The following is a 15,016-nucleotide window of genomic DNA, read 5'->3' as shown; positions in this document are numbered from 1 at the left end:
AGAGCGGACAGCAGATGACGGGTATATGAAGAATGGAGAGCAGACAGTAGATGACGGGTATATGGAGGATAGAGAGCAGACAGTAGATGGAGGATACAGAGAGGACAGTGGATGACGGCTACATGGAGGATAGAGAGCGGACAGTAGATGATGGGTATATGGAGGACGGAGAGCAGACAGCAGATTACGGGTATATGAAGGATAGAGAGCGGACAGCAGATGACTGGTATATGGGGGAGGGAGAGCGGACAGTAGATGACGGGTATATGGAGGACGGAGAGCACACAGTAGGATACAGAGAGGACAGCAGATGACAGGTATATGGAGGATATAGAGCGGACAGTAGATGACAGGTATATGGAGGATAGAGAGCAGACAGATGACGGGTATATGGAGGATAGAGAGCAGACAGTAGATGGAGGACGGAGAGCGGTCAGTAGATGACGGGTATATGGAGGACGGAGAGCGGTCAGTAGATGACGGGTATATGGAGGACGGAGAGTGGACAGTAGATGACGGGTATATGGAGGACGGAGAGTGGACAGTAGATGACGGGTATATGGAGGACAGAGAGCGGACAGTACAGTCATGGCCAAAAGTTTTGAGAATGACACAAATATTAATTTTTACAAAGTCTACTGCTTCATTTTTTCTAATGGCAATTTGCATATACTCCAGAATGTTATAAAGAGTGATCAGCTTAACAGCAATTACTTGCAAAGTCAATATTTGCCTAGAAAATGAACTTTATCCCCCAAAACACATTTCAACATCATTGCAGCCCTGCCTTAAAAAGGACCAGCTAACATCGTTTCAGTGATTGCTCCATTAACACAGGTGTGGGTGTTGATGAGGACAGGGCTGGAAATCAATCTGTCATGATAAAGTAAGAATGACACCACTGGACACTTTAAAAGGAGGCTGGTGCTTGGCATCATTGTTTCTCTTCTGTTAACCATGGTTATCTCTAAAGAAACACGTGCAGTCATCATTGCACTGCACAAAAATGGCCTAACAGGGAAGAGTATCGCAGCTAGAAAGATTGCACTTCAGTCAACAATCTATCGCATCATCAAGAACTTCAAGGAGAGAGGTTCCCTTGTTGCCAAAAAGGCTCCAGGGTGCCCAAGAAAGACCAGCAAGCGCCAGGACCGTCTCTTAAAAGTGTTTCAGCTGCGGGATCGGGCTACCAGCAGTGCAGAGCTTGCTCAGGAATGGCAGCAGGCAGGTGTGAGTGCATCTGCACGCACTGTGAGGCGGAGACTCTTGGAGCAAGGCCTGGTCTCAAGGAGGGCAGCAAAGAAGCCACTTCTCTCCAGGAAAAACATCATGGACAGACTGATATTCTGCAAGAGGTACAGGGAGTGGACTGCTGAGGACTGGGGTAAAGTCATTTTCTCTGATGAATCCCCTTTTCGATTGTTTGGGACATCTGGAAAACGGCTTATTCGGAGAAGACCAGGTGAGCGCTACCATCAGTCTTGTCTCATGCCAACTGTCAAGCATCCTGAAACCATTCATGTGTGGGGTTGCTTCTCAGCCAAGGGAATGGGCTCTCTCTCAGTCTTGCCTAAAAACACAGCCATGAATAAAGAATGGTACCAGAATGTCCTCCAAGAGCAACTTCTCCCAACCGTCCAAGAGCAGTTTGGCGATCAACAATGCCTTTTTCAACATGATGGAGCACCTTGCCATGAAGCAAAGGTGATAACTAAATGGCTCAGGGAACAAAACAGAGATTTTGGGACCATGGCCTGGAAACTCCCCAGATCTTAATCCCATTAAGAACTTGTGGTCAATCATCAAGAGACGGGTGGACAAACAAAAACCTTCAAATTCAGACAAAATAAAAGCATTGATTTTGCAAGAATGGACTGCTATCAGTCAGGATTTGATCCAGAAGTTGATTGAGAGCATGCCAGGGAGAATTGCTGAGGTCCTGAAGAAGAAGGGTCAACACTGCAAATATTGACTTGCTGCATTAACTCATTCTAACTGTCAATATAACCTTTTGTTACTCATAATATGATTGCAATTATATTTCTGTATGTGATAAAAACTTCTGACAAACACACATAAAAACCAGAGGGCAGCAGATCATGTGAAAATATAATCTTTGTGTCATTCTCAAAACTTTTGGCCATGACTGTAGATGACGGGTATATGAAGGATAGAGAGCGGACAGTAGATGACGGGTATATGGAGGACGGAGAGCGGACAGTAGATGACTGGTATACGGAGGATAGAGAGCGGACAGCAGATGGAGGATACAGAGAGGACAGCAGATGACGGGTGTATGGAGGATGGAGAGCAGACAGTAGATGACAGGTACATGGAGGATGGAGAGCAGACAGTAGATGACAGGTACATGGAGGATGGAGAGCAGACAGTAGATGACAGGTACATGGAGGATGGAGAGCTGTACATTATGGCCATACAAGCAGAGTACAGGAGCAGATGACGGACTCACCTTCCCACAGCAGCAGACTCTGGGGGGCCACGGAGGGCCAGATGACCAGTCCGTTGGCTTCATATAAAGGGTTGGTGAATTTGTGGAGCTCGTTGGGTTGGTTCACCCAGGACCAGAGGGACAGCGTCTTCTGCCTCAGCTTCAGCTTATTCCTACAGAGATGATACAGCCAGTGACACGTACATTCACCTTTACAATCATTTCCCCCAGGGGACGGCCATATTGGAGACGCTCACTTTCCTACCGTACGGTCTATGCTATACGGCAGCTACAAATAACGGGAGGTAATGGTCAGAAAAGCGTCCGAGATCAACGATTACCACCAGGGACCCTCTAGCAGGGTGGTGCCCACTATACCCACAGGCTGGCACCTCACTAACCTCTCAAAGTCATTGTTGCCCAGGAAGGTGCCGAATTGAGAGGCGTAGGCGTGCTCGAACAGCGTGACCAGGAAGCGTTCATTAAACTCAAAGGAGCAGGGGAACTGGCGCAGGATCTGCCACACGCAGTCCAGGAACAGCAGGAACGTCGGGGCCTCCCATCTCTGCTTGCTGTTGGAGTAAGCGGACTGAGCGCAGCGGTGCTGAAATGGATGACCGGCCTGGGAACAGAACAGATATCAGTCTGTATTGGCCAAACATACCCAATGCTGCAGGAATCCCGGAGCAGCAACTTAACAGTCTACCAGTAGTCTGAACAGGTCCTAAATTCTCTAAAAAGCCTCAATACAGATCTATTCTTTGGACTCAAAGCTCAAGATCCTCTGCACACAGCCATAGATACATAGGATACATGTCTGGACGCCTGCGGCCACCACTAGGGGGAGCTCACAGCTTGGGAAAGTACACAGCGCCCATTGAACTCAATATTAAATCTGTCTGCAGTCTGAACAGTCAAATCATTTGAATTTGTCACAGATCAATAATTGAGAGGGGGCTTTCTCTATTCATTTTTTATCATATTAACCCCTTCACACAACCAATTTTTGTTAGTACGCTTATTTTTGCTTTCCTCCCGTTCGGTCAATATTTTTCCCATCGACAGAGCCGTATTAAGTCTTGCTTTTTTGTGGGACGAGTTTGAGTTTTGAATGACACTTGTCATTTTAACGTAGAATGTACAAATAAATAGGGAAAACTATACTAAGGGGGTGAAGTCGTAAAAAAAAAAACACAAAACCACACAAACAACATTTTGGCCCCTGATTCATTAAGATGTTACCCCCCCCCTCGTCAGTGTACGTCTCTTATATGTGGTGTAAATAATGATTATTTTATAGGGCGGGCTTGGTCTGGTCTTATCCCAGCTCCCTCCACAATTCAAAAAGTTGTCGGAAAGTTGCAAAATTTCTTTAGCTGCAATTTCAAATTGCTCAAAAGTTTTGAAAACTTTCAAAAGAAGTTTAACGCCGGAATTTGCATTTTGTTTTCACTGCGTTCATTGTAACAGGATTCTCTGTACGATTATGGTGATATAAAACTTCTATGGGTTATATTTTTTTAGTGGGTAAAAAAATAAATACAAAATTACACATTTGTAAAATTTGGAGGCGTAGTGCTCTTTTTGAGAGCAGTTTGCTGGCGATCTGTTTTCTTATTAACCATTTGGGGTGCGCAGACATTTCAATCACTTTTTTATTACATTTTTTGCGGCAGGGTCGGCGACTGCAAAAAAAAAAAAAGAATGATAGCGTTTTGATTTTTACCATCGGAGTTAAATAGGTTAAAAAATTTTAATTATTATTTGTCAAAATGTTATATTTTTGTAAGATTCTCCAATTTTTTTTTTAGTCCTCTCAGGTGCCTAGAACTTATGACGGTCATTGTACCCCAAGTGTATAGCGGTAGTCACCATCGGTGAAGTCCAGCACATGGCCAGGCTTCATGGCGATGGCGGCGGGACATGTACTCACTTGTAGCCATTCCTTCTCCACCAGAGCCTCAAACCCCCGGATGCTTCTGCACTTGGGCTCCAGAATGATTTGCGCCAGCGAGGTCACTTGTAATGTGGAATCCATGCCCTCCGATCCGTGCACCAAGACGGACGCCCCCTCCCTATGTGAGAGGAGTACGCATTAACCCCTTATAGTGCATTCTACCACTCAGCATAGAATGGACTCTCTACCGCCCCCTTCTTGTCAACAAGGAAAATGCCATCAGTGCCCCTCCGCCTAAACTCTGCAACTTTCATTTCCTCACCATTTTCAAAGTCTCTGCTTGCTGCGGATGATTCTTGCATACGTCCAGAAGTTGAAAACTCAAAGACCTAATACTTCTCACAGCTGAAATCTAGTAGTTCTTGTATCATGATACTTTGCTGCAATGTGCAGTGCGGGTAAATGGGGTCCAGACTGTTTCAGCTCAGACGAGAAAAGCTTAAAGGGGTCGTCCACAAACTCATCCTGGGTCCAGCGCCGGCTCCCCGGTCTCACTGTTTTGGATGCAGTGGAGACACCACATAACAGCGTCCCTATCACCAATGCGTGCCATCAACCTTGGCCCAGCTGCTGAGCTCCGCCAATGGATAGACCGGTGACCGGTGAGGAGGCGGCGCAGGGCCCAGGAAGAATTTTAGGTATTTTACAGATTTGGGGCCATTTTCATGAAAGTGGACAACCCCTTTAATCTTTACGCACACAGTTTAAATGCAATATGGGGGTACATGGAACGTCCCTCGCTCCACGAATACAACTGCACCATATGCTGAGCAGTGAGACTTTTTCTCTCTATACCGGCTATAAAACTGAAATCAAGCAGAGATTTTTCAACCTGGTAGAGACCTGAAGTTCCCATTCACTCCTCACCTTCCTGAGAAACCTCAGCCCATCTTGCCCAAACACATCGCACAAAAAAACTTCTTACATTTCAAAGAACTACTTACTCTTTATCTTCCTACTCCTACTGATTTCAGGGGACATCTCCCCCAACCCTGGTCCACCATCCCCCAACTTCAACCCCTACCCTACCCCATATCAAAACCATAATAATCTTATTACTTGCCCTTCCTCATCTCCTTCATTTAATTGTGCCCTCTGGAATCCACGGTCTCTATGTAACAAGCTTCCTTTCCAGCACAACTATTTTCTGAACAACTCAATCTGTTGGCCCTCACTGAAACCTGGATTCAGGATTCTGACACTGTCTCTCCTGCTGCCATTTCCCATGGTGGCTTACAATTCTCTCATTCCCCGAGACCCACAAACAGACATGGTGGTGGAGTCGGCATACTCCTGTCCCCACAATGCACTTTCCAGATCATCCCCCCATTGCCATCACTCTCATTCCCTTCTCTTGGGGTCCACACCATCAGGCTCTTCCATCCCCTCCCCCTCAGTGTAGCGGTCATATACCGGCCCCCAGGCTCACCCACCCACTTCCTTGACCCACTTCTCAGCCTGGCTGCAGCACTTCATGTCCTCAGAACTACCAACTCTTATCCTGGAAGAGACTTCCACATCCCCATTAACAGCCCTACTTCCACATCTGCATCCCAGCTTCTATCACTAACCACCTCTCTAGGCCTCTCACAGCTTTCAACCTCTGAGACACACAAGGACGGTAACACCCTTGATCTGGTTTTCGCCCGACTCTGCTCAATCTCCCACCTAAATAACTCACCGCTTCCACTCTCTGACCACAACATTCTCTCCTTCACGCTCACAAATCCTCGCCCACCCCAGCTCACTCCTACCTACCACACAGTCAGAAATCTACAAGCCATTAACCCTCAGACACTTTCAGATTCCCTACACTCATCACTGTCCCCAGTCTCCTCTTTTTCCTGTCCTAACCTGGCTGTTCATCACTACAATGACACTCTTAGAAGCACCCTTGACCAGGTACCTCCCCTCACCCTCAGAACCTCCAAGCACAGAGTAAAACAGCCCTGGCTCACATCGGAAACTCAATTGCTCCAGCGATGCTCTAGGAGTGCTGAACGCCTATGGAGAAAAACCCGCACACCAGAAGACTTCATCCACATCAAATTTATGTAAAAAACCTATAACGCTGCCCTTCACCTCGCCAAACAGACCTACTTCACCACCCTAATCTCCTCACTAGCCAACAACCCCAAGAAACTTTTTGACACCTTTCACTCACTCCTCAGGCCAAAAGCACAAGCCCCTATCACAGACATTTGTGCTGATGACCTGGCCTCCCACTTTATAGAGAAAATAAATAATATCCGCCAGGAAATCCGCTCCCAACCACCAAGCACTGTGACTCCCATCCCTCCCTGCATTTCCCCTGGCTCACTTTCCACATTTGATCCCATCACAGAAGAAGAAGTCTCCAGACTTCTCTCTTCTCGTCTGACTACATGCACTACCGACCCCATTCCCTCACATCTCCTCCAGTCTCTCTCTCCAGTCGTCACAACTCACCTAACTACAATCTTTAATCTCTCCCTCTCCTCTGGCATTTCCCATCCTCATTCAAACACTCTATCATTACTCCATTACTAAAGAAATCCGCTCTCGACCCATCCTGCACAAACAACTACAGACCAGTCTCCAATCTCCCCTTCATCTCTAAACTTTTGGAGCGCCTAGTTTACTCCCGCCTTACCAGTTACCTCTCCACTCACTCCCTTCTAGACCCTTCACAGTCCGGCTTCCGCCCCCTACATTCGACAGAAACTGCACTCAAAGTGACCAATGACCTTCTGACAGCAAAACGTAACGGTGACCAATCTCTGCTCATTCTTCTCGACCTATCTGCAGCTTTCGACAGTGTTGACCACCATCTCCTACTCTCTAGGCTCCAGTCACTAGGCATTAAGGACACTGCTCTCTCCTGGTTCTCTTCCTATCTCTCTGACCGCTCCTTCAGTGTTTTGTTCTCTGGCTCCACGTCATCTCCTCTTCCTCTCGCTGTCGGGGTACCTGAGGGCTCAGTCCTTGGCCCCCTTCTCTTCTCTCTCTGCACAGCCCCAATTGGACAGACCATCAGCAGATTTGGCTTTCAGTACCATCTTTATGCTGATGACACACAACTATATACGTCAATCCCCGACCTTACCCCCGCTGTACTACAGAAAGCCAGTGACCGTCTGTCCGCAGCCTCCAACATCATGTCCGCTCTCTATTTGAAACTCAACCTCTCCAAAGTTGAACTTCTTCTGCTCCCGCCATCTACTAACCTCCCTGTTATGAATGAGTCACCGTAGGAGGCAAAACCAGAAATACTAGCCAAGTCCAGAAAACCAGAGAAGTTGGTAGCTATCGGATTGCAGACCCCTGAACCTATCAACAACAACTAGCAGTAGCCGTGGGGGGTTCCTACAGTGCCCTAGACCCCTCGATCACAGCCGGAGAACTACATAGCCTAAAGACAGAAAGGGAAATCTAAACTGCCCCAGAGCAGACCCCAAAGCAATAGGCAGCCCCCAACATATAATGACGGTGAAGCAAGATGAAAAAACACTCACACAGATAGAAAGATAGGCTGAGCAAATGATGGGGCCCAAGCTAACTAGATAGGACAGGATAGAAAAGCTGCTGTCTGTAATCCGCCAAAACCCTATCAAAACAAGAGCCAACAGCTGATAGGGAAAAAGCCCTGAAGACGCTAGGCTTCAAAAAGACTATATCAGTACTCAGGTATTTTCTGAAGACAGAGCAAAAAGGAATTCAGCTCACCCCAGCAGGGAATGGCAGAAATCAAGGAAAACAATGCAAAACAAAACCAAAACACAAATGCAAAAAGTAGAACAGAAAACTTAGCTTTTGAGGAGCAGGAAACAGACTGGTCTCCTAGAATCCCTCAGAGAGATCACCAGCAAGGCAGAAGGGCGTCGGCTGCCTTATATCCAGTCAGTAATTCCCGTCACCCAGTCATCAACATCCTGCCCAGGTGCTTGGTAATCAGCCTCACTACCTTCCTTCACCAGAAGAGGGAGTTCATCAGACCTCAATGGTGAAGGGGAAAATGAACTCACAACAGTACCTCCCCCTTGAGGAGGGGTCACCGAACCCTCATCCACGACACCAGGGCGATCAGGGTGAGCCCGATGAAAGGCACGCATCAATCTTTTGGCATGAATATCAGAGGCAGAGACCCAGGAATTATCCTCCTGACCATAACCCTTCCACTTAACCAAATACTGGAGTCTCCGTCTAGCCAGACGGGAATCCAGTATCTTCTCTACCTCATATTCCATGTTACCTTCAACCAATACAGGGTCCGGAGGAGCCACCCCAGGAACTACTGGTTCAACAAACCTCTTCAACAAGGACTTATGAAACACATTATGGATTTTAAATGTAACAGGAAGAGCCAAACGAAAAGAGACCGGATTAATAATCTCCAAAATCTTGTAAGGTCCAATAAATCTAGGCTTAAACTTAGGAGAAGCCACCTTCATAGCGATATTTTTTGATGATAACCAAACCATATCACCAACCTTAAACTGGGGACCAATGGTCCTATGTCGGTTGGAAAACGGCTGGGCCTTTTCCTGGGAGAGAGAACTTATCCCAGATCTGGTGCATTCTCTCCACCACAGTGTCAACACCTGGGCAGGCAGAAGGCTCCACCTGCCCTGAAGAAAATCGAGGATGAAACCCAAAGTTACAAAAAAAAGGTGACATCAAAGTGGCAGAACTAGCTCTATTATTTAAAGCAAATTCGGCCAAGGGCAAAAATGAAACCCAATCATCCTGATCAGCGGAAATAAAACATCTCAAATACGACTCCAAGGTCTGGTTTGTTCTCTCCGTCTGCCCATTGGTCTGAGGGTGAAAAGCAGAGGAGAAGGACAACTGAATTCCCAGCTTGGAACAGAAAGTCCTCCAAAATCTAGACACAAACTGAACTCCTCTGTCAGATACAATGTTCTCAGGAATCCCGTGCAAGCGAACCACCTGTTGCAAAAACAGGGGCACCAACTCAGAGGAAGATGGCAACTTAGGGAGTGGTACAAGATGAACTCTCTTAGAGAACCTATCACAAATCACCCAAATAACAGTCATTCTCTGAGAGACAGGCATATCAGAGATGAAATCCATTGAAATATGGGTCCATGGCCTCCTGGGAACAGGCAAAGGCATCAACAACCCACTAGAGCGAGAACAAGGTTTAGACCGGGAGCAAGTCCCACAGGACTGCACAAAATTCCTGACATCACGAGACAAGGCGGGCCACCAAAAAGACCGACTCACCAGATCTCTAGTACCAAAAATACCTGGATGACCCGCCAATGCAGAGCAATGAACTTCAGACATCACTCTCTTCTTCCACTGGTCAGGAACATACAACTTTCCACTGGGACAACGCTCAGGTTTGTCCTCCTGGAACTCTTCCAGAGCACGTCTCAAATCGGGCGAGATGGCAGAAAGAACTACCCCCTCGCCTAAGATGGTAGCAGGCTTGGTCACCACAGGAGAATCAGCAAAGAAGCTCCTAGAGAGAGCGTCAGCCTTGACATTTTTAGTGCCAGGAAGAAAAGAGACCACAAAATCAAAACATGTAAAAAACAAGGCCCACCTAGCCTGTCTAGGGTTCAAGCGTTTGGCCGACTCCAGGTAAATCAAATTCTTGTGGTCAGTGAGGACCACGACTTGATGTTTAGCTCCCTCCAACCAATGTCTCCACTCCTCAAATGCCCATTTCATGGCCAACAGTTCCCGATTTCCCACATCATAGTTAGATGGAGAGAACTTTCGGGAAAAGAAAGCACAGGGATTCATTTTAGATGTTACAGGATCCTTTTGGGACAAAACAGCTCCTGCACCAATCTCAGAAGCATCCACCTCTCCCTGGAATGGAAGTGAGACATCAGGTTGCCGCAAAACCGGGGCAGAAGTGAATCTTCGCTTCAGCTCCTGAAAGGAAGAAACAGCCTCCGGAGACCAATTCAACACATCAGCACCCTTCTTAGTCAGATCAGTCAATGGCTTGGCAATACTAGAAAATTTTGCTATAAATTTCCGATAAAAATGAGCAAAACCCAAAAACTTCTGGAGGGCCTTCAAAGAAGTGGGCTGAACCCAATCATAAATGGCCTGTACCTTGGCCGGGTCCATTTCAATAGTTGACGGAGACAAAATAAATCCCAAAAAAGAAATCCTCTGTACCCCAAAAAGGCAATTCGATCCTTTGACATATAGGGAATTCTCCCTCAAGATCCGGAACACAGTCCGAACATGTTCCACATGAGAATCCCAATCCTTGGAGAAGATCAAAATATCATCCAGATAGATAATCAAAAATGTATCCACAAAGTCTCGGAAAATATCGTTCATGAAGCACTGGAAGACAGAAGGGGCATTAGCGAGCCCAAAAGGCATCACCAGGTACTCAAAATGTCCCTCCGGAGTATTAAACGCCGTCTTCCATTCATCCCCATGCTTAATGCGGATAAGATTATACGCCCCCCTGAGGTCAAGCTTGGTAAACCAGCAAGCACCTTTAACTCTGGAGAATAGATCTGAAATCAGGGGTAACGGATACTGATATTTAATAGTTATTTTGTTGAGGGCACGATAATCAATACAAGGCCTTAATGAACCATCCTTTTTGGCCACGAAAAAAAACCCAGCACCTAAGGGTGAAGAGGATGGTCTAATATGACCCTTCTCCAACGCCTCCTTAATATAGGATCGCATAGCCTCGTGCTCGGGTACAGATAAATTGAAGAGCCGACCCTTGGTAAATTTACACCCCGGGCTCAGTTCAACTGCACAGTCATAACTCCTATGAGGAGGCAAAGACGCAGACTCATTCTCACTAAATACATCATAAAAATCCGCCAAATAGTCAGGAACATCATGCGACTGAGGAGAGGTGGAAAAAACCGGAGCCTCACTAAGGGCACACAGACAACCCCAACTCACCACAGACACAGATTTCCAATCCAAAACTGGATTATGAATTTGCAACCAGGGAAACCCCAGAACAATGGTATCATGCAAATTATGCAACACCAAAAATCTGCAATTTTCTTGATGGTCTGGGGCGACCCGCATAACCACCTGGGTCCAAAACTGAGGTTTATTTTTCGCCAAAGGAGTAGCATCAATCCCCCTCAAAGGGATAGGCGTCTGCAGAGGTGTCATAGGAAATCCACAACGTTTAGCAAAATCCAAGTCCATTAGGTTCAGGGCTGCTCCCGAATCCACAAAAGCCTTGGCGGAAAATGTGGACAGGGAGCAGATCAGAGTAATTGCCAGAAGAAACTTAGGTTGAACACCACCCACAGAAAACGTGTGTGCAAAACGTTTCTCTCACTTAGGACAGACAGAAATAATATGCGAGGCATCTCCACAAAAAAAAAAAACACAGCTTATTACGCTTTCTGAACTCCTGACGTTGCTCCCTGGACAAAACTCTATCACATTGCATAGGTTCAGACATTTGTTCAACAGGTGGCAACACCTCTCGTGCAGTCCTTCGTTCACATAAACGTCGATCAACCTGAATGGCTAATGACATAGAATCGTCAAGACCAGAGGGAACAGGAAATCCCACCATAGTATCTTTTATGGCTTCTGACAAACCCTTCCGAAAGAGAGCTGCCAAGGCATTATCATTCCAGGTAGTAAGGACCGCCCACTTTCGGAATTTTTGACAGTATAATTCTGCAGAATCTCGACCCTGGCTCAATGCCAACAGGGTCTTTTCAGCCTGATCAATAGCATTAGGTTCGTCATACAACAACCCCAAGGCCTGAAAAAATGCATTCACATTAGTCAGAATAGGATCATCTGGTTTCAAAGAAAACGCCCATTCCTGGGGATTGCCACGCAGCAAAGAGATGACAATTTTAACCTGATGCGCGGAGCTCCCTGACGAGTTAGGCTTCAAGGCAAAAAATAATTTACAATTATTTTTGAAATTCAAAAATTTAGACCGATCCCCAAAAAACACATCAGGAGTAGGAATCATTGGTTCAGCAGCATGTGAATGAGCAAGGTAGGCGGAAATTCCCCGCACTTCCGCAGCGGACCCCTCGATCACAGCCGGAGAACTACATAGCCTAAAGACAGAAAGGGAAATCTAAACTGCCCCACAGCAGACCCCAAAGCAATAGGCAGCCCCCAACATATAATGACGGTGAAGCAAGATGTAAAAACACTCACACAGATAGAAAGATAGGCTGAGCAAATGATGGGGCCCAAGCTAACTAGATAGGACAGGATAGAAAAGCTGCTGTCTGTAATCCGCCAAAACCCTATCAAAACAAGAGCCAACAGCTGATAGGGAAAAAAGCCCTGAAGACGCTAGGCTTCAAAAAGACTATATCAGTACTCAGGTATTTTCTGAAGACGGAGCAAAAAGGAATTCAGCTCACCCCAGCAGGGAATGGCAGAAATCAAGGAAAACAATGCAAAACAAAACCAAAACACAAATGCAAAAAGTAGTACAGAAAACTTAGCTTTTGAGGAGCAGGAAACAGACTGGTCTCCTAGAATCCCTCAGAGAGATCACCAGCAAGGCAGAAGGGCATCGGCTGCCTTATATCCAGTCAGTAATTCCCATCACCCAGTCATCATCATCCTGCCCAGGTGCTTGGTAATCAGCCTCACTACCTTCCTTCACCAGAAGAGGGAGTTCATCAGACCTCAATGGTGAAGGGGAAAATGAACTCACAACACCTCCCTAAATCTGACATCTCCCTCTCCGTGGGTAGCACCACAATAACACCCCGGCAGCAGGCGCGCTGTCTGGGTGTTATGTTTGACACCAATCTCTCCTTCACATCCCATACACAATCTCTTGACCGCTCTTGCCGCTTACAACTAAAAGAACATCTCTAGAATCCGACCTTTTCTCACCATGGAAAGAACAAAAATCCTCACTGTAGCATTGATCCACTCCCGCCTGGATTACTGCAACGCTCTATTAATTGGCCTCCCCATTACTCGACTATCCCCTCTCCAGTCCATACTTAATGCAGCAGCCAAGGTCATCTCTCTGGCTAATCGGTACTCGGACACATCCGCTCTTCGCCAGTCCTTACATTGGCTGCCCATTCATTACAGGATCCAATTCAAAGTACTTGTTCTCACCCAAAAAGCTCTCCACAGTGCAGCACCCCCTACATCTCCTTCCTCATTTCTGTCTATCGGCCTAGCCGATCGCTGCGCTCTGCAAACGACTTTCGACTAACCTCTGCACCAATCCGTACCTCCCACTCCCGACTCAAAGACTTCTCCCGCGCTGCGCCAATCTTCTGGAACGCTCTACCCCAAGATATTAGGACTATCCACAATTTGCATAGTTTTAGGCGCTCCCTCAAAACACATTTGTTCAGAGCGGCCTATCACATTCACTAATCAAAATCATTCTATGTGTAAGTGTGCGTGTGTAGCCCATTCACTATCTCCATCCATTCCTCACTCCCTCAAGATGGCTGGACCCTCATTGTAAATTCACCCCTGTACTCTGTATCTCCCTCACCTCATTGTAGATTGTAAGCTCTCACCAGCAGGGGCGGCTTATTTTGCTTTAATTATTGTATTGTTAACGTTGTTACTTATGACTTGTGTTTTGAAACTGTTAAACTGTAAAGTGCTGCGGAATATGTTGGCGCTATATAAAGATTCTTTTTATCATTATTAGTAATATTATTGCACAGTTATTACATTTTCTTGCATAAAGCCATAGGAACGCCTTTAAGTTGATGACTCTTCCAGGGCTTACTCTCTATGGAAGGGGATACGCGGCCACTAGATAAACTGGTGACGCTGATGTGGTGGGACAGTCAGCCGGGGGTAGACCCTACACGGTGCTCACCGGTCGATGCACTGGGCTGCGAGGCAGGCGGTGGTCAGGATCTCCTTGATGTGGCTCAGCCAGTTGGAGGCCTCCAGTTTGCTGAGCCAGCGGTCCATGTTGTGGGACTGATCGTTACAAGCCTCCACCAGTTTTATCAGACTCTCCTGCAGAATGTTAAACCTACAAGTCCAGAAAAAAACAAAAAAAAATATTTGATTTTTGCGGGGGCAAGATGAGTGTGGATCCAGGTCCCCATCCCCAGTCTGGAGGCAAATATAGATGAGGATATTTATTATTGCTTTAACCCCTTCGCTTCAGTTTCTCGCCATCCCCTGTCTACTGCTACTTCTAGGGTAGTTGTAGGGGAGGTTTACATTTTTATTTCTATGGGGTATAACACTGGAAAGGAACTAAGTAGAGGAATATAAAAAATTGTTTGAGAATCAGTGGAGGGGCGCCAACGACACCCGGAGGATCTACTCTTTTTTTTTTATAAATTAAAAATTCCAGTGAAAGGTCCTCTTTAACCCCTTCACGCCGCAGCCATCTTTTTTCAGTTCTGTTTTTCGCTCCCCTTCTTCCCAGAGCTATCACTTTTTTTTATTTTTCCATCAATATGGCCATGTGAGGGCTTGTTTTTTGCGGAACAAGTTGTACCTTTGAACGACACCATTGGTTTTACCATTTCGCGGACTGAAAAAAGTAATTCTGGCATTTTGACTTTTTTTTTCTCGCCGAGCCGTTTACCGGTAACATTAATTCTTTTTTTATATTGATAGATCGGGCAATACCACATAATGTGTATTTTTTAATTTTTTTTTTAATT

At 46.3% G+C, this 15,016-nt stretch overlaps 1 protein-coding gene across 2 annotated transcripts in view; it reads right to left on the bottom strand.

Moving 5' to 3' along the window:
- MTMR9 (myotubularin related protein 9) overlaps positions 1 to 15,016 on the bottom strand; it is a 42,655-nt gene that overhangs the window by 1,285 nt on the left and 26,354 nt on the right. For both annotated transcript variants that reach the window (XM_073586375.1, XM_073586376.1), the window contains 4 exons: positions 14,209 to 14,370; positions 4,383 to 4,524; positions 2,851 to 3,071; positions 2,471 to 2,622 (listed from right to left, as the gene is read on the bottom strand). In XM_073586375.1, the coding sequence (XP_073442476.1) occupies positions 2,471 to 2,622; positions 2,851 to 3,071; positions 4,383 to 4,524; positions 14,209 to 14,370 (677 nt within the window). The remainder of the gene's footprint in view (positions 1 to 2,470; positions 2,623 to 2,850; positions 3,072 to 4,382; positions 4,525 to 14,208; positions 14,371 to 15,016) is intronic.

The sequence above is a fragment of the Dendrobates tinctorius genome, unplaced genomic scaffold (assembly GCF_039654945.1).
Source record: "Dendrobates tinctorius isolate UK_male_01 unplaced genomic scaffold, ASM3965494v1 ptg000093l, whole genome shotgun sequence".
Lineage (NCBI taxonomy): Eukaryota > Metazoa > Chordata > Amphibia > Anura > Dendrobatidae > Dendrobates > Dendrobates tinctorius.
This window is presented reverse-complemented; position numbering and strand designations above follow the sequence as displayed.